Source organism: Polypterus senegalus, chromosome 6, assembly GCF_016835505.1.
Source record: "Polypterus senegalus isolate Bchr_013 chromosome 6, ASM1683550v1, whole genome shotgun sequence".
NCBI classification, from domain to species: domain Eukaryota; kingdom Metazoa; phylum Chordata; class Cladistia; order Polypteriformes; family Polypteridae; genus Polypterus; species Polypterus senegalus.
In genome coordinates, this window is record NC_053159.1 from 152,781,484 (window position 1) to 152,802,383 (window position 20,900).

The window sequence follows — 20,900 nt, forward strand, 5'->3', positions numbered from 1 at the left end:
GAATGGTTTTGTGGGTGATGGCCACAGACAATCGCTCTCTCCTTACCCTTCCTGACTTATTCTTCTCTAGTTTGTCACTACAGGTAGTATGAGGCGGGACCTGCAGCTGATTCAGATGGCAGAGGTAGTTCGGCCCCTCCTGGATGGCACATCCATATCTTGCTGTCACAAGAAGGTCTGCTGTGTCTCCCAGCACAGTCTCATGACCATGGAGGAGACAGCTGGACATGGGACGTTACATTTGGATGACATTGTGTATTAAATTAAATAAATAAGCCTCAAAATCAGAAGATGTTCCCTCTGAATGCATCCACCTATTATTAGGACAGCTTACAACATTTAATATAAAAAGAATTCCAAAAGTTACAAGCAGTTTCTCACATGATTTTTAATTAACCGAGTTAGTCCAGTTTTATGGTGGCAGTATTCTCGATTGTACCCCAGTATCATTGGGCACAAGTCAAACACTTGCCCTGGTTGGATGGCCAAGAACACACTTATGCTGACATCCATAGTTTTACAAATGGCTCAAGTATACATTTAAAAAGCTAAAATGGCAAAAAGGAACTAAAAAAAAAAAAAACAAAACAAAAAAAAATAAAAAAAAATAACGATGTCATCATGTAATCATCGGCTTTTTGACTCTTAACTGATTTTGGGATTACATACACTTTATAAATAAAATGTACTGTATTCCTAGCGCCTTAGAGGTAACATAAACAAAATGCTGAACATAGCGAATCATTCTCAAACACATGCAGTATCACAGGAAATCTTCTTTTAAGTTTGCATGAAATACTTTAAGTAAAAATTTGCAAGTGAAAAAATAAAAAAAGAACGACCAAATAAAGACAAAGCCTTATGTTTAATGAGTACTTCAAAAGTTTGGCTGACGTATTTAACCAAAGCGACTTACAAAATAATTTTATAGACCTATGGAGTGGTTTGCACAAATTTAAATTCTAATGAATTAAAGTATAAATACGGTTTATGTAAATTTATTTTTAATACATACCGTTTCAAATGCGACAAATCAACCAGAGTACAGTATTCAACTTTATTTACTTCGATGACTGTTCATTGGTCGCAAAAGGAGACGACTAATACAACTACAATTCCCACAATCCACCGTACCACTCATGACGTCATTCTACCGGGACTGCCAGTCGGAAATCAGGATCGTTGGAGATCTAAAAAGACGGTATATTTCTCAGTTTGTATCGTTTTTGTCCTAACTGAGAAAGTGTTTATTTATTTTATTATGATAAAGTGACACAATATTATGTGCTTTCACAGAATTGTCAAGGCTTCGTTGTGATATAAATTCCTTAAATTATGTCGTACAGTATATCTTACAATTGTTTTTGTAGATCAGGTGGTGGTGTTATTGTACAACGTTCACAGCGATATATATATATATATATATATATATATATATATATATATATATATATATATGAGGCTTTTCAAACGTTGTAAATTTTATATATGTGTAACCCTGCGAAATGACTTTTAATTTTATTAAACGTTATTATTTTCTGATACAGTACTTCACAGCACTTACAGGATTAATTTACAAAGATGCTGAAAGCTGTCATTCTAATAGGAGGACCACAAAAAGGTACGGTATACTTTAACTATTTCATAAAAGTTTTTGAAGTGTACAGACTGGAATGAATAGCGATGACGTGGCAAACAGTAGACCAATGAAAGGCCAAAGTTGGCGAGTGCGCAGCTACCAGTGCGTCCTTAGCAAGCAATAATTATTATTAATTATTATACACCAGAGGGTATTTACATTAGTTAAATTAAAAAGGTTATTAAATGTTACAAAGGTATCAATTCAGATTAAGTATTTTCTTTCTGCTTTGCAAAAGTTCAGATTGAAACCATGATCGATTCCCACCTGTTGCGCTCCTGGGGATCAAAATGTGACTCAGTGCATCCAAAGAAGCCCGCAACTTAATTTGAGTGTAGCTGATAACCTAATTCGATTTTATTGATCATCTCGTTGAATTTGTTCTTATTATCTTGTCCTACTTATTACTGGGCGTGCTTATTGTATTCCTGGTATTTTCACGGTAGTCATTTGACGGAGCTGTTACCATTGACAGCTGGCGCTTTAAATCCCGCTTCATCAGTACTTTCTGTGCATTTTGTCCATGTAATTTTATCCTTCGACTACCGTTTACCATTACATTCTAAAAGGCAGTTGTTAAGTTGATTGGTGTGACCAGACTGTCCCACAATGTGTGAATGAGTGTGCCTTGAGGTGGATGGACAGCGCAGCGATCAGGTTTGGATCCTGACTTGATTCTTTTATTAGGACTAGGCTGCGGCTGCTGCTGCTGCATTCTGTACTGGGGCTGGCAATTCGCTTAAGAAAATTAATGAATCCAAAAACAGATAGTACTTTATTTATCCCAAGGGGAAATGTATCTGTTTACAGAAGCTTGAAAAATATTACAGGCAACAACCCCTTAAAACACACAACAAGACTTATAACAAAGATGAAAAAACATCTGACTTGGCTAATGGTAACAGATCATTCAGAGTGAGACATTATCAAGGCATACTGCCATAGGCATGAAGGATCCCCAGTAGCGTGTTTTAATTTTACTTTTCAGTTCTGGTGAGTAATTAGTTGGGTGAATGTCCCCAATGCTAGAGTGTCATAAAGGGGAAGTGCAGCATTGGTCGTAATGGAAGCGAATTTTGTCTTCATTCTCTCCTCCACTTGGTCAACAGTGCATCATATAACTGAGTCCGCCTTATTTATTTACTTTTTGGTTTTCAATTACAATTTATATTCTTCATTACTTGTTGATTGTAGCTCATGTGAGTGTAATATTTTGCTGATATCTATAAATGCCCTAATTATTTAATGCAGTCTTTATCTCCATTAAGTCTGGAATATATTTTTTGTACATACAAGACAGAAAGCAGAAAAGGCTCCTTTACACAAATTAAAGTAGTTTAAAAAATACAGTTTATACCTTGAAAAGTTTCTTTAGTTAATATTTGCTTTTTGCTTTCTTAATGTAGTCAGGTGTTACATAATGAATTTTATTTTGAAGTAATCAGTGAAGACACTGAACTTTTCTGATTCAGTAACATGTCATGCCTCTGTTTTATAGGAAGTTACTTTTTCATTGCCGTTTGGTAACTTAGAGCCGTGTACAGCTTACAAGCATCTGTGCATTTGTGCGTTTATATCTTTTCAAACAAGTGAAGTTGATGACATTTTGATGAGGTTGTTTTGTTAAAGCTTTTTTTTTGATTCAGAGCTTATTTTTTACATGAAAAAATGTTTTAATTCATGTGCTTTATTAGATATATAAAATGGAACTAAGTAACAAAACAATATTGCCTACGTGGCTGTCTTCAGTTTGGCTTAAATATGTCATGTCAAATTTTCTGTGTTGTGTGCATAGTACAATGGAATTCTTACTGCCATATCAATAATAAAAAATAAAGTATACATCGTGTGCAACATATAATTACATTCAGTATATATATATATAACATGTATATTCAAAAGCTGTATTTTGTTTATCTGAGATGTATTGGCTCTTTTGTCACAACTTCAATGAGAAACAATCACAATTATTTACATTAGACTAAAACACATACACAAGTCAAATAGTATTAGTGCCTAGCCTTTGGTAAAGATGGATGTTTGCATTGAGTATTTGTTGAAATGTCACTGATTTATTTTATATATTTTAGGGACTCGATTCCGTCCTCTTTCGTTTGAGGTTCCCAAGCCACTCTTTCCTGTAGCAGGAGTACCCATGCTCCAGCATCACATTGAGGCCTGTGTAAAGGTAAGCCTAATAGCCAGGACCCCTGAGCTGATGGGAATACCAGGAGTTGTGTGCTTATAATGGAGGTACAGTTTTACCACTCAGTGTTCACTCACATATCACTGTTCTAATCACATGTGAACAAAAGAATCAACCAGCGCAGACAGACAGACAATGAAAGGAGTTGTTCCCATGACCATTGCTACATCACAAACCTTCAGATGTCTTTTTTATGTTGGCATTATGGCATATCCTGAAGCTCGGCAGAAAGAAATGAAACAAAACAGAGAGAGATAAAATTAAAGAGCTAAAAAGGAAGTTACGAAAGAAAGGAAAAAACAGTTGCATAAGGCATATAAGACTTGTAACTCTTGAGCTAACTGTATGGCATATGAGAGCAACAGTTAAAAAGGAGGGTAGGATAGCTAAAGACCGTTGAAGAAAAATATTACAGAAAAGGTGAAAGATGACCCAAAGAGATTCTTTCAATATTTTTGTAATTAAAAGAATGGTCAAGAAGGAGGTGAGGAGTGTTGGGAATGGTAAGGGTGAGCAAGAATATACCGTCAGTGAAACACAAAATGTTTTGAACGTGTACTTTATTGGGGTGTAAAGAAGTCAAAAACCTTCAAACAGCAGCAGGGACTACTAAGGAGGTTCTTAGTGATTTACAAATTTTAGAGGGAGAAGTGCTGCTAAGATTAAATAGGCTGAAATCTAACAAATCTAACTGGTCCTGGTTAGTGAGTATAAATATAAACCCTTGGCACATCATTTTTGAAAACCTCTGAATAATTTGGAAACTCCTAAAGATTTGAGACTAGCAAATATTATCCCATTATGTAAAAGGGTGATTGGCCAGATCCAACTAACTATAGGCTAGTAAGCTTAACGTGCATTACAGGTAAAATAATGAAAACAATTATTTAGGAAACGTCTGAGCAGTTTGTGTCTAGAAATGGAGTATTAGAAAAACTCAACACGCGTTCAGATGTGGAACGTTACATTTCACTCATGTTGCAATTCAGTAAGGAAGCAACAAAAGCATACAATAAGAGAGTTGCAGATTTATCTTGATTTTCAGAAGGTTTTGGTAAGATACTTTCTGAAAGGGTAGAGGTCAAGCTAAAAGAAGTGGGAATTCAGGGTGCTGTTTGTAGGTGGGTACAAAAATGACTGAAACACACAGGAAGCAAAGGGTTATAATGAGGGGGAACGTTTTGTAGAATTAGGTGGGGTTAAAAGTGGTGCCCCACAGGGATCAGTGCTGGGGCTGCTGCTCTCTTTAATGTACATTAACAATCTGGACAAAAATATAATAAACCAGCTGGTTAGGTACACAGATGATACCAAACTAGGTGGTGTGGCATCGACGCCCAAGAGGACCGGAGGAGGGCTTGTGCCTCCTCCAGACCGCGAGGGGGCGTCCACCCTGGTTACGTTAGAGGCCTCGGGTAAAGGGCTTGGAAGCCCAGCCCTGTAGGGACCCGTGGCCACCGCTAGGCGGCGCCCCGGTGCCTGAATATCCCCGGAGCCCAGCACTTCCGCCAAAATCTACTTTTTGTTTAACTTTAATTGCATGCCACCTACATTGACAGTACACTGCTTAATTACTGGGTCTTTAACAGCTACATATTCCTTCTACGCCAACTATATTTGCTGTCTTTTCACTCCTTTGGAGATTCTGCCCTTCAAAAGAATTTTTTTGTGAAAGATAGTGCCGGGGGGAAGACAACAGGGGACACCCGGACGGCTTCCGGGTGCGCAGCCGGCACTTCCGCCACACTGGGGTGTGTTTATGGAGGAGTGCGGGAAGCAGCTGGAGCCCATCCGGGTTCCTATTTATAGTGGCCGCCTTCGGTCGATGGCGGAAGTTGGGTGGAAGAGGACGGAGCTGGAGAGAGGACTGGAGGCAGCCAGGAGAAAGGCACAAAGTACTGTGAGGCCTGGACTTTGGGGGAACGGTGCAAAAGGCACTGGGAAGTGCACTGACATTATTATTGTAAATAATTGTAAAATAAACGTGTGTTGGGTGAATATAAGATGTCCGTCTGCGTGTGTCCGGGCCAGCTTCCACAGTGGAAAGGTAGAATGTAGAACCAAGTAAATTGTTACAGAGGTATTTGTGCAGTATACAAGCTTGGATTTGTGACAGATGTTATTTAATGTAAGTAAATGTAAAGGAAGTAAAACTGCTAGATATGAATACACTACAGGATGGCTGAAAATAGAAAGTACAATTTATGAGAAGGACCCAAGAGTCATAGTGGACTCATCATAGTCTGCATCCAGGCAGTGTACAGAAGCGATTAACAAAGCTAATAGGATGTATTTAGTGCAAGTCAGAGGAGGTTATGCTTAAGCTTTAAAGCACACCAGTGCACTCTCAGCTGGGGCACCTTATGAGGTTTTGGTCTCTTATCACAAAAAGGACATAGCAGCACTAGAGAAAGTCCAGAGGAGAAGGACTGGGCTGATTTCAGGCCTAAGAGGTACAGTATGAGCTATGAGGAGAGACTGAAGGAGCTGAACCTTTTCAGTTTATGCAGACAGAGATGAAGAGGGGTCATGACTGAAGTTTTTAAAATTATAAAAAGAAGTAGTATAGTGGATCCAGGCCATTACTGTACATTTACTTTTCACAAGATGCATTAAGTAAAATCTTCCAGGATGAAGCCTAAAAATAAGAACATTTATATTAAGCAGAATGTCCAGTGGTGGCTGGATGGTCTTTTGGCTTTAGAACCCCTGCATGTTTTGTTTTTTCTCCAGTTTTTTTTTTTAAATTATTGTCCCTGGCCATCTGACCTTGTCACTGGACTCATCTTTAGTGATTTAAAAAAACAATTCTATATATAAAGACTCCACTTTTCTATTATTTATATATACATTTCATGTGTCTATTTTTTCTATGTCATTTGCTCTTTATTCTTATCTAACTTTATTGTGTTTTTCCTTTCTTGTAACTATTTCTTTGATATCTTGTAAAGCACATTGTTCTGTGTCCTGTGTATGACAATTTGCTATTGATAAAAGTGTTGTTTAAAATGAGTTCAACAAGAATATGGAGACACAGATGAAAACTTGTCAAGGGCAGATTTCACACAAATTTTACAAAAGTTTCATTTATTTCACGTGGAATACATTAACAGTAGTGTGGTGGAGAGGAGGATTTTAGGGACCTTCAGATCTCTTGTTGGATGGTATTCTGGACAATCAAAGTGAATAGGATGGACAAGCTTGTTGGGCTGAATGGCCCTTTCTCACCACAATTTATTTGATTTTCTGAATCTTAGAAATCGGTTGTCTTTTTTTGTAGGTGCCAAACATGAAGGAGATTTTATTAATTGGCTTTTACCAACCAAATGAAGAGCTTAATCGATTCTTATCAAGTGCACAGCAGGAATTTCGAGTATCTATCAGGTATGTCCAAGTGAGATTTTAAACCGTTTTTTTATTTAAGATAATTCTTGTTTTGTAAATTGTTATTCTAACCCTACTATGTATGAAACTTATTTGCATGTAAAGTTGGACGCGCTTGACCAGTCTAAAAAGACAGACACCATAAGGTACTGGCTGGTGAAGCAGGCTGTGAGGTATTATGAAAAGTTCCAAGAGCTTTCAAGACAGGATTCACAAATGTCTCTTTGTAGGTTATATCTGAGACCATCAGGTTTCTGCTCCTTCTGGAATTTCATCAAAGTTGTTGCTCCAGGATATTCATTTACAGTACCTTTAACCAATCAGATTCAGTAAGCCTCTGGCATCTTCAGTTAGTTCAGGTTCAAGTTTATTGTCATGCACACAGTAAGGAAACACATTTCCCTGTACAATGAAATTCTTTCTTTGCTGTCCACACCAAATGACAAAACCAATGTATAAAGAGAAACATAAATAATAAGTAGCAGACAGATAATAAGTTACAGAGGCAGGATAAAGTATAACAATAGAAGTATAAAGTGTAATTGTGCAGGTAGGTGTGTGATGGACAAGTCAAATACAGTTGTGTGAGGGAGATAGAATAGAAAAGCCATGCAAAGTCAACTTAATGAAGAAAAACAAACAAACAAAAAAAACTCCTGCAAAATCCTTTGACCTTCAAGGAAGACAGTCTGTCATCTGTTGAATTACTAAAGTAAGCAGACTGTTTACATTCAATGTTAAAGCAGGTGAAAGTATGTGCCTTTGTGAATAAAATCCTTAGTTTAGGCTGTCAGTGGCTTACTTTAATGTTAATTGATTGCAGGTTTATGGCTATCCCAGGACATCTCTCATGATTTGGTCCTGGTTGTACTGGAACAGAAACCCAACAATATCAGAGCCACCTTCTGTATTAGCCTGTGGGATGAAGAAGTGGCAAAATAATTCATAAAAGACATTAGAAGTCTTTCACAAAAAAAATCTTTTGAAGGGCAGAACCTCCAAAGGAGTGAAAAGACAGCAAATATAGTTGGCGTAGAAGGAATATGTAGCTGTTAAAGACCCAGTAATTAAGCAGTGTACTGTCAATGTAGGTGGCATGCAATTAAAGTTAAACAAAAAGTAGATTGTGGTGGTAGGCGGGGACGGTGATCTATTAACTTTATTAGGATAAATTTAGACATTTCAAGGTTAAAAATCTTTATAAAACATACATCGTCTTCTGAGAACAAACAACTTTCTACTAATGGTAAATGTACATTTTTATCAACAAGAGTGGGAATGTTAGAAAGTTTAATTTATCAAAGAGAGAGGAGGTTAGGAGCATGGGCTGATACAGCGCACTGCCGCACCCACCACATGACAAACCAGCTCAGGATCCCAGATTAGGACCCAAGTGCAGCCATGCAATGGGTGACACCTCAGCACCACACTAGTTCAGATGGAGTGGAACCAGTTTGAGGTTTTTTTATGGTGGCTGGAGTGCCAATTCTGCCACCAGCCCCCAGGTTTTTCCCTACAAGTTGGAGGGTCTACTTGCAGGGCTTGGATGCAGATTAATGTCATACCATGGATAGAGCAATTGCAATTTAAGGGCCTTGCTCAAGGACCCAATGAAGTAGAGTCACCTTTGCCGTTTACAGGATTCGAACCGGCAACCAGTGTCTAGCCTCAGAGCCACCACTCCGCCCCAGGTTATCAAAAAACTGAAAAAAATCTGTGCACTTTTTCAAACTAACTGACACATCCAAAAATCCTAACATTTGCTGTTCCCAATGATATTGGTCTACAGATAAATAATCACATAACAAACAGCGTTATTCAGTTAGACTGACTTGAATAGGTGGGTTCCAGGCAAAACAAATTTAGGTTTTCATCCTTTTTCTGGTTTCATTTTATTCATAAAATGTATTTGGCAAAACTGTTGTGGGTGTCATGATGTTCAAGTGTCCTCAGTTGAAATCCCACATTTGTTTGCTGTGTGTTTGGAAATTTCTTTGTGTTTATAAACTGTATGGCTAAAGGATGTGGACATTAGACCATTACATGTATGTGGACTTGATGGGCATCCCATTCCAAAACCATGGACATCAGTTCCAGAATAATTAAGTCTTAGATGACACCAAGGATCTCAACTTTTAGATTATGTGTTTGTTACCTTTCATCAACTTTGTTGTAAATGTGGAGTTCCTTCATCACACTTATGTTTCTATTGACAAGTTCAGAACCTGGTAAAAAAAGAATTTGCCTAACATTCCCAATCCTCCATGAATGTTTACACTTGAAAATATTTTAACTAGTAAAGAAGAATATTGGCTGCATTTCCACACTTTATCAAATATTGTGATGGTTTTAGACCACCTTCAACAATGCTGTGAAATGAGACCTATTTCAAAATCTAAGACAAGTAAAATTTAATTCATTCATTTTTTTAATCAATTTGTGCAAATATCCTGTATTGCTGTTGAAAAAAATCATACATGGCACACAGCTGGCTTCTTATGGACACCCGTTTCCAATAAATGCTGGGTTTGAAGAGATGTCGCAGCAAATAGACGCCGGTCTCCAATAGTAGCCGGTCTCCTTTAAGCGCCGGTCTGTAGTAAACACCGGTCTGTAGTAAACGCCAATCTCCAATGACCCACCACCTTTTTCGTATGCTAATCCTCTTTTCGTACCACCTGGGCTACCGCCCTCCTGTAGTGAATCATACGGTAAGTACCTTTCTGTGTCAAAAATGTTTTGTCGTCGGATGCTATCGAGGAAGGGAGAAAGTCAAAATGAAATTTCTTTGTGTACATTTTGCCCTTTCGTCTCCACGTCAATCATAACCCCACAGGGAGGGCAGAGGTGGGTGGAAGGGGCAGGAAGAACATGAAAATGCTATCTTCGACACGTTAATCCTCTCCTTTGACCAGGGAAGAAGGGGCTTTATGTGGCTGGGCAGACAGTACATGATCACGTGAAAAAGTCTGCGCCCTCTTCCTCGGTGATCTGTTAACCTTTACCTCCACTGACACTTTGGCCTTCGGAAGGGTCGTGCGGGTGTCTGTTAGTGTTACTGTGTTCTTGTGGGCCTGTGTTTGTAGTTTGAGCGATAAGAAGGAAATGGTCATTTGATTTAGCATTCAAACACCGTGTGGTAACATATGCAAAAGAACATTCAGGCGAAGAAGCTGCACGACATTTTGGGGTGGATCAAAAACTTATCCGAGAATGACGCAAGCAGATGACTGATATTGAGAAAATGGCGGCAGAAAAAGGTACCGGAAGTAAACAATTGCCTGGTGGAGGAGCTAAGAAAATGAGCGAAGAATTAGATGAACTGGTGTTAACATGGATTATTGAACAAAGACTGAAAGGTGCGCGTGTCTCCAGGAAAATGGTCCACACGAAAGCGAAGAGGATTTTTGATATGGAGATTGATGATGCTTCAAAAGGAAAAGAAACATTCGTAGCCAGTGCTGGCTGGCTTGACAAATTTATGAAACACCATCATTTATCACTCCATCGGAAGACATCGCTGGCGCAGAAGGATCCAGAACAAGTTATTGACAAGCTTGTCTCTTTTGTGATATGGGTTGCCAATCAGCGAACTGCAGATGGAGTTAAGGACGGTGAAATCATTGGAATAGACGAGACATCTGCTTGGTTCGACATGCCTGGTTCTACAACAGTCGAACCAGCTGGCAATAGGAGTGTTACATTAAAAACTTCTGGTAACGAGAAATCTCATTTTACTTACACATTGGCAGCGAAAGCAGATGGCACAAAATTGAAGCAGTTTATTGTATTTCGGGGTGCAAAGCGAGAAGTGGCAAGACTACAGGATGTCCAAGAAGCTGTGGTAGCGACCTCAACAAACGGATGATTCAGGAATTAACAATAATGTGGTTGCAGAAAGTGTTTTCTGTTTCCAGAAGAGACTTCTTGTCTGGGACGCTTACCGCTGTCACATCAGTGAGGAAACGAAACAAGAACTGAAGAAATATAAAATGTCAACGGCAGTTATCCCTGGTGGTTGCACCAAGTACGTCCAACTTGCTGATGTTGTTTGGAACAAGCCCCTTCGAGAGTTGTATGATAATTGGATGGCAGGGGAAGAAGATAAGGGTTTTACAGCTGGCGGAAATTTGAGAGCGCCGGCACTACGTTTGTTAATAACGTGGATAATCTCAGCTTGGCAAGAAATCACCCCAGAAATGATAAGAAAATCCTTCAAGGATTGTGGACTCATCAATGCATGCAATGGATCTGAGGACGATCTTATCCACTGCTTTAAGGAGGGCCAGCCATTCCATGCTGGAAGTGCAAAACTGATTACCGCGTGACAACAAGCAATGGGAGTACCTGTGTTGCCATCACAAGAAGAGGAAGATGAAGAACTCGCAAATAACGAAGCAATCATTACCGATTCAAACGACGAGTAGATGGTAAGTACTGTACTTTATTGTATCTTATCCAATCTCATGTCGTAATGTATACGTATATGCGTGAGTTTGGAGCTTATTGCATTTCCTTGTCAGGCTGATGAGTGCTTTCGTGCGAAATTCAGACTGGTGCAGGCCAGTGCTGGTGGCATCATTGGCAAGAAAGTTCAGTAGACGTCTACCGTACCTGTTTTTCATGCTTACTAATAATAATAATACTGTATACTGCTTTAATAATACCGTACTGCTGTACTGATAATTTCATTAAATCCTGAAATGTTCATCCGGTGTTGTTGCCTACATTTTGTGGCCGTAAATACGGTACCATACCATATTTTACTGCCAAATGAACCCCATTTACCCATCACCATTCCGTCTACGAGGCGAATAATAGCTGGTCTCCAACAACCGCTGGTCTCTTTTAAATGCCGGGACGTCCAAATAATTTTTTGAATAAACGCCGGGGATACTATTGGAGGATATATGGTATATATATATTGGATCACTGGGGGTCGCCTTCCTGGTTGCTTTGGGGGCCATGGGTACAACGCATGGAAGCTCCACCCTGTAGGGGCCCGTGGTCACCGCCAGGAGGCGCCCCAATGCCTTGGGATGTTACCCCAGCACTTCCGCCACACCAGGAAGTGCTGGGGGGAAGAATTAGGACGGCGCCGGAGAGCTGCCGGAGGACAGTCGCACTTCCGCCACGCTGGGGCGTGGCTAGAGGAGGAATGCCGGGAACACCTGGGGCTCATCCGGGTCCTGTATAAAAGGGGCCGTCTCCCTTCATTCTAAGCTAGAGTCGGGTGGAAGAGGACGAGGCACTTGGAGAGTGTGGAGGCGGCCCGAAGAGCAGGCATTTGTGGCCAGGACTGTGTTTGGGGTTTGTGCACTTTTGGAATGGGTCTGAGTGACCATTTATTGTATACATTTTTTAAATAATAAACATGTCCGCCTGTCTGTGTCCGGGTCGGCTCCACAATATATATATATATATATATATATATATATATATATATATATATATATATATATATATATATATATATATATATATATATATATATATACACACACACACACACATACATATATACAAGGGGTCCTCAGGTTATGACGTCTTGACATATGACGTTTCAAATTTACAACGCTCACTCCCATATCAACTTAAAAAAATTTAGACGCAAGTGTTTCAGCTTACGCCGTTAGCGTCATGCTTACAGACCATGTGGGCGAACTAGTTAGGCTGCATGTGGCACAAGTCTTCCAATCGTGTTGCTTTGTTTGCTGACTTGTTGGTTCTTATCATGCCTCCTAAATGAGTATTCAGATGGTAGTGCTTCGAAGAAGAGGAAACCCATCACGATGGAAGTGAAATTAGATATTGTAAAGAGATCAGAAGGAATAAAGGGTAAGGAATTTTTTTTCACTAATTTTTTTTGTCATTTTTTCTGTTAATACAGTACAGTATATTTATGTCCTTTTCCTTTTTCTGTTGCTTAGTTGTGTTTTTATTTTCTAGATTATGATTTTACAAATGTGTTAGGATAGGTAAATGACTTAGGATAGGGTGTGTTTCGACTTACACCAAAATTTGGGTTACATCACTGTTGTAGAAGCGGAACTGTGTAGTAACCAGTCATATGAAAAAGTGTGGGGACCCTTCTTAATTCTTTGGATTTTTGTTTATCATTGGCTGAGCCTTCAAAGTAGCAACTTCCTTTTAATATACTGTATGACATGCCTTATGGAAACAGTAGTATTTCAGCAGTGACATAAAGTTTATTGGATTAACAGAAAATATGCAATATGCATCATAACAACAAAATTAGACAGGTGCATAAATTTGGGCACCCCAACAGAGATATTACATCAATACTTAGTTGAGCCTCCTTTTGCAAATATAACAGCCTCTAGACGCCTCCTATAGCCTTTGATGAGTGTCTGGATTCTGGATGGAGGTATTTATGACAATTCTTCCATACAAAATCTCTCCAGTTCAGTTAAATTTGATGGCTGCCGAGCATGGACAGCCTGCTTCAAATCATCCCACAGATTTCTGATGATATTCAAGTCTGGGGACTGTGACAGCCATTTCAGAACATTGTACTTATCCCTCCGCACGAATGCTTTTGTAGATTTCGAACTGTGTTTTGGGTCATTGTCTTGTTGGAATATCCAACCCCTGCGTAACTTCAACTTTGTGACTGATGCTTTAACATTATCCTAAAGAATTTGTTGATATTGGGTTGAATTCACGTGACCCTCGACTTTAACAAGGGCCCCAGTCCCTGAACTAGCCACACAGCATGATGGAACCTCCACCAAATTTAACAGTAGGTAGCAGGTGTTTTACTTGGAATGCAGTGTTGTTCTTCTGCCATGCAAAGCACTTTTTGTTATGACCAAATAACTCTATTTTTGTCTCATCAGTCCAAAGCACTTTGTTCCAAAATGAATCTGGCTTGTCTAAATGAACATTTGCATACAACAAGTGACTCTGTGGTGTGAGTGTAGAAAGGGCTTCTTTCTCATCACCCTACCATACAGATGTTCTTTGCGCCGAATTGTAGAACGATGTACAGATACACCGTCTGCAGCAAGATGTTCCTGCAGGCCTTTGGAGGTGATCTGTGGGCTGTCTGTAACCATTCTCACAATCCTGTACATATTCCGCTCCTGTATTTTTCTTGGCCTGCCAGACCTGGGTTTAACAGCAACTGTGCCTGTGGCCTTCCATTTCCTGATTACATTCCTTAATGTTGAAACTGACTTAAAATTCTGCGATAGCTTTTTGTAGCCTTCCTCTAAACCAGGAAACTGAGCAATCTTTGTTTTCAGATCTTTTGAGAGTTGCTTTGAGGATCCCATGCTGTCTGTCACTCTTCAGAGGAGAGTCAAAGGGAAGCACAACTTGCAATATACCACCTTAAATACCTTTTCTCATGATTGGACACACCTGTCTATGAAGTCCAAGGCTTAATGAACCAATTTGGTGCTGCTAGTAATCAGTATTGGGTAGTTAGATGCATTCAAATCAGCAAAATTATAAGGGGGCACAAATTTTTGCACAGCCAAAAAATCACATTTGATTTAATTTCATACAATCAAATACTGCTTCACTAAAAATCTTTGTTCAGAAAACACCCCAGTGCTCAGATGTTCCTAGGAAACGAAAGACATACCACTGTTATCTTTTTTGTTGAAAGTAGAGTAAGTTATGTTTTGGGGCTGTCCAAAATTAAAACCCTTTTGGAAAATATATTTTATCTTAATGTAGGATGTACAGTCATTGCAAATCCCTTGACGGCAGTGCTTTGAATTATTTCAGACAAGTTTAGACAATCTGGTGACAAACTTGACTATTTCCCACACAATTCAGCTCAACATGAAGATTCCTAATGCACCCTCTATGACTCATTTGGAAAATGATATATTGTCTAAAACTAGAAGAAAAATCGCATTTTCTTTTTGACAAGCTGTGCACAGCTTCTTTAGAATTTAGTGAGAATTCAGTAATGTTATTCTAAAATAAGTCTGCTGAGCTCCAGCCAGGATCTCTTCGTGTTTTAATTGATATGGAGTTGTATAACACAGTAGGCCTCTTTTTAGTACTAATTAGTTCTGTTTTTTGGATGAGGGTGGGTGTTTTGGTGTGGTTTATGATTATAACTCTTGTTTCTCTGGTATTGATTATGTTTCTAATTGAACATTTTCATCCATCCATTTTCCAACCCGCTGAATCCTAACTACAGGGTCATGGGGGTCTGCTGGAGCCAATCCCAGCCAACACAGGGCACAAGGTAGGAACCAATCCTGGGCAGGGTGCCAACCCACAGCAGGACACACACAAACACACCCACACACCAAGCACACACTAGGGCCAATTTAGAATCGCCAATCCACCTAACCTGCATGTCTTTGAGAGGAAACCCACGCAGACACAGGGAGAACATGCAAACTCCACGCAGGGGGACCCGAAAGTTTAACCCAGGTCTCCTAACTGCGAGGCAGCAGTGCTACCACTGCGCCACCGTGCCGCCCCATTGAACATTTTAAATTTCTTTATTAAATTTCACTTGTCTGTGATTGCAGTATTGTAGCAGTTTCCTTGCAATTCATATTTTTGTAACAAATAAAATATTAATTCAAAATATTGTTTGGCATATAAGATCCTCACAGTGTCTACCAGGGTGTTGTGCTTTTCATGATTTTTGCATTGTTCCTTACTTAATTTTCTACTGTTCTGTAATCTTGCTAGATTTGTAAAGAAGAGATTGTGTATATTATGGTACCGCAGTATCTAATATACACTGTACACCTGAATGTGTGTCTGTTTAGAATGCAAATCTACGCCGTTGAACTTATCTACTCCAAATTTTGCACAGATTCTGCATTTGTACAGGGGAAGACCATTTGTTAGGTTTTATTCCCAAGTCCAACCCCTCCAAATGTGAGAAGCTTTATTTGGTGACTGCACCTCCACTTTATTAGTGAAGTGCCCCTAGGAAGCATTTTTGGGATTTGGCACAGGAATGCAAAGTGGCGTCCCACAGTGTAAGTAATCCATAAAATTTTGGTTTTGGGTCAGACTTTTTCCCAATGCAGAAATTAATATTCTGACTATCGCTGCACTTTGTTCCACCCTGTTCATGCCAGGTACCCCGGCTAGTTTAATATTTAAACCTGAAGGGGCGTTTGTCTGGTATGCAGGTCTACAATGTTGCACTAGTGTTCATTAGTTTTAACACAGATTCCAGACTTGACAAGATCATATGCCAGGTTGTGTTCTAAAGTCCAGCCCCTCCAAACTTGAGAAGCTTTATTTAGTGGAGTTTGCATGTTCTCCCCGTGTCTGTGTGGGTTTCCTCCCCAATTTTACAGGGGAAAACCATAGACTGCTTTGTTACAAAATTTTTCCCCCCTCTGGAACTTTAAGGACTACACTGCCACCTTATTAGAGAAGTGCATGTTTGGGACTTGAACTGATATGCAAAGTTGTACCTTATGTGTACTTAGCCAGTAACATTTTTGTTTTTTGGATAAAATGTATATTTTTTTTTACCAGGAAAAATGTATTTAGTTAAAGCAGCACCTACACTTTATCCCACCCCAGTTAGAGGTGAGCACCCCTACTAGTGCAGAACAAAGGGTGAACCTCGCTGTAGGCTTCATCGCAAGTGAGATTTACAGGAAAGTTCAAAGGTTATTTAAGGACTGAGGCTTGTCGTTTTTTATAGTTAAATGCGTTTTTTCTTGGCAGTAGACTCAATCTCTGTTCTAATGCCTGAGCACTGGATTGGTTATATTAGAATGCCAATGAGAAAAGTGCTTGAGATCTTATGAGTATGAGTGGATACAGGAGTCCTAAACACATCCTTTGTTTGGCAGGTGAGCACAGCAGAGACACTAAGCTTTGTTTACATCCTTTCTCAATATCAGACCCCAGAAAATACCTCTGAAAACAGTTAAACGACTTATTTAATTCATTTGGCAATGCAAAATCAAAGAGCCACTCCATACTCGCATGCTTCTTTTCAGCCTGTGTGTTCACAGCTGCCATGGTGTTAATTCCTTGCATGCTGCCCTGTAATTCCCTCAAGCTTCTGCTCAGTCTAGGTTTCATAATGAGTCTCTGCTTGTTTCAAGGCCACATTAATATGTGTGTTGACCTCCTTTTTCTGTGGGAAAAAAAAAATCCCGTTTTCTCTTATTAAGCAAATTCCAAGTGCCTTTTTATTTCATAGTTTACTACTGGGAGAAGCTGCAATCAGCTGTGTTAGGACTATTGTATCACAACAGAATATAATGAATTTTCATACCATTGTGTGTCTGCTTATCCAGATTGAACATTTCCAGATGGGAGATTAAAAAAAGAACACTTTAGGGCATCAATACTTGAGACAGCCAATGTTCTACTGTTATTACTTTCCACTTTCATCTTTTGATTAATGAAACAAGTCAAATAAGATGATTACAGAGCTGGCAAGGGAGGAAAATAAATAAAAAAAAAAACCAACCTGGAAGCTTCCGGTTCTCGGCCATCGCTATCCAGATTTCTAAACACGCGCCTGGTACACATCTCATAATGATACTGATCTTTCAATGAAGTGTGCAGCAAATGTTCAGTCTTAGATAAGATTCCTTTAAACCTTTCAAACAAATTATCCAATTTTGGGTGATGAGGGCCAGAGCCTATCCGGGCAGCACAAGGTGCAAGGCCCATTCTCACACACACACAGTCTTTTAAACTGGAGTGTATTCAGATTAACCAATTAATATACTCCTTGCAACTTTGGGAAAACGTAATGGAAAATGGGTGTACATGAAAGAAGACCAAAGCAGACATTAGAAGAATGTGGAAACTACAAACAGTCAGGAACAAAGTGGTTTCAGCACCGCTTCTAAAGTAGGAGCCTTCTCAAGTTGCACCCATAAATAAAGCAGAAAATGTACATAAAGTAGATATTTACCATAAATATTGACTTGGAGGGGTAGTCAGGTACACACCAATGTGCTGAAAAGTATTATTATTAGTATTATTTATTTTCTGTATACTATTTATTCATTGTTATTCATATCTAAATCTAATAACTACTTCTTTGAAATGTGCTATAGAAATAAATTTTGTTGTTGAAAAGAAAATCTTTCTGAACAAGGAACAGTTAAGGGTGTCGGGAATGAATCAAAATTCAGTAGCACATTACAAATTTCTAAACATCCTTTTTGGAACCTTGTTACGCCATCACACACAACTTATTATTATCAGTTTCCATTAACTACTTATTATCTACTTACACAGTAATTGGAATTCAAGAGCAGTAGATTTAAGAACTCTGTATACTTCCAATGCATTCTAGTGGCCTGATGTACCAAAGTGCTTATTGTTTTTTATATACAGCAGAAATCTATAGGAATGTTAGGTGTGGGATTCTAATTATAATAATCATTTTTTGATCACTTATTTTCTTGTACCTGTGAAATAGTGTTTTATGTTAGTACATTCTTGCTGCAGGGTTGCTTCTCCTAATTTTCAGTTTCAGTTGTGACATCAATTTAATTTGTTACTGCAAGAGATTCTGAAGATTAATGCAGTTTTCTATGTTGGTTTAGTATTGGACACTTCTATTCATTTTGTGCTGTCAAAGTATGAACTACACATTTACTGCCTAAAAATGGCCGAATTAGTAAATCTAAGGGTTACACAAACAATTATAAATATACTAGGGGGTTTGTCCCCCTGCTCGCTTTGCTTGCCAACCTTCCCCGGCCTGCGCTATGTGCCAGCCACTTCACATCTCTGCTGCTCTAGAAGAGGGGGCTGAACGCACCCCAAGGAGACATGGCTGCTCCTCCGAAACCCCCTCTTAAATGGTGATACAATGGGAAACAAATACAGTTTATTATTATTATTATTTTTTAACCTCCTCTTTGCTCGATCAGCTGCTGGCTTGCTGCCGCCCCCGCCCCAGAGGAGGTACTTCCAGTTTCCTTTTTTTTTTTTTCATTTTCGGGGAATGATTTGCATAAGGCGCACCGTTTAAAGGGAGAGAAGAGAGCCAAGAAGAAGACGGGGGAAAAATCGACAAAAGCAGATCAGCTACTGCATGGGCCATGTGGCGAAGTCCAGGGGCTTCTACAGTCCTGTTGGTTATGTGGAAGTAATTCTTTTTATCCGGTGAATTGAACGTTCCGCTGTTCCCACGGACTCGGGTGAGCTTGTCAAAGGACTCACTGTTCTGTATCATGGCCCAAGACTGACTGTAAAGCTTTTATGGGGAAGATTTGATTGCTGCTAGGAGTCAGTAATTGCTAGAACTCTTTGTTTTGCCTGCAAGCATCAGGGGTCAGAACTGTGGACTTATTTATAAGCTCTGGAAGGGGAACTGGGGGAGGAATATTCTTATCGTGTCTATACAGTATATATTTGTATTGTCACATATAAGGGTTATTTAGGGTTGGGGGGGGCATATGGAAGGGATTGTTTTCTCTTTTATTTAATATATTCCTCATGTGATTATAGAGATTGACCATTAGTTTTTTTGTGGACTATAAATGCGCCGACCTTAGGGGTAAATAAGGGGTATACGGGAGCTTTATTGGGGTGTGATATTGGTCTAACCTTTTATCATCTGCTGCCACTTAGGACAGGTTAGCAGTAGCGATCATCTCATGTCAGTGTGCCTGGACAAATTGTTACAACACAAATTAAAAAGTGAAGTTATGGAACATTAGAAAAACAGTACTATTACAATAAGAATAATATGTCATCTCTCACCAGTAACAGGTTTTTAACATTACGTAATAGTTTTAAATTTCTATCTGGACTGCTGAGCTTGAATTGTCAGCAGTATCAGGTGCAAAACAGCAACTTTACCTGGGCAGAGCAGCAGTCCATCACTGTGCCTAGTGACGCAGTCACACAGGGCCAGTTTGGAAATGGCAGTCGGTCTGATCCGCGTGTCTTTGGGATGTGGGACAAAAGCCAGACAAATATTTTATCCATAATGAAAGACTAATATTCTGGAATAAAGTATCCTTGTTTGTTTCATAAATGTGCAATTTATTGAGTTTAGCGAAGGGAGGAGAAAAAAAGTATTCAACCAGTAAAATTTTGGAAGTTTAACAAGAATATGAAAAACCTAAAGGGGCAAGAACTTTGAATTCCAGTTTAAACAGCATATTAATTCACGGGCACCTCCAGCAAATGGAAAAGTAATAAAACTACTCTCTCACTTTGCATCCACATACAAGATTTACTTTTATTCTGCATATAGCATCCAATCCAAAATATTATTATCAATGCAGCGAATTTCAGGATTTTCTATACCTTTCTGTTGCTCCATGTTTATAGTATTTTTGTAAGGTATAATATTTAGCTTACAAGCTGAAATTTTTTAAATAATAATGCACATTTCTTTGAAATTATGTCTCATGCTAATTAAGCCAAATATGTTTCTCATTAAAAACTGTACATTTTTGTAAATTAAAAATTGATGTGATGTTTCTACATTTCCAGGTATCTTCAAGAATATGCAGCACTGAGTACTGGAGGTGGGATTTATCATTTTCGGGATCAGATCCTGTCAGGAGGTCCAGAGGCATTCTTTGTAATGAATGCAGATGTCTGTTCAGAATTTCCTCTTCCTGAGATGCTGGAATTCCAGAAGGAACACGATGACGGCCGCAGCTTTGTTATTCAGGGTACAACTGTAAGTTGATTTCAGTTCTCTTAGCCAACCTT

General features: G+C 39.1%; 1 protein-coding gene across 2 annotated transcripts in view; it reads left to right on the forward strand.

The window, feature by feature from the left end:
- Positions 1 to 1,113: 1,113 nt before the first annotated feature.
- The window catches only part of gmppaa (GDP-mannose pyrophosphorylase Aa), a 45,868-nt gene continuing 26,081 nt past the window's right edge, over positions 1,114 to 20,900 (forward strand). For both annotated transcript variants that reach the window (XM_039757389.1, XM_039757390.1), the window contains exons 1-5: positions 1,114 to 1,201; positions 1,548 to 1,621; positions 3,730 to 3,827; positions 7,126 to 7,229; positions 20,676 to 20,868. In XM_039757389.1, the coding sequence (XP_039613323.1) occupies positions 1,582 to 1,621; positions 3,730 to 3,827; positions 7,126 to 7,229; positions 20,676 to 20,868 (435 nt within the window). In that variant the 5' untranslated portion in view covers positions 1,114 to 1,201; positions 1,548 to 1,581. The remainder of the gene's footprint in view (positions 1,202 to 1,547; positions 1,622 to 3,729; positions 3,828 to 7,125; positions 7,230 to 20,675; positions 20,869 to 20,900) is intronic.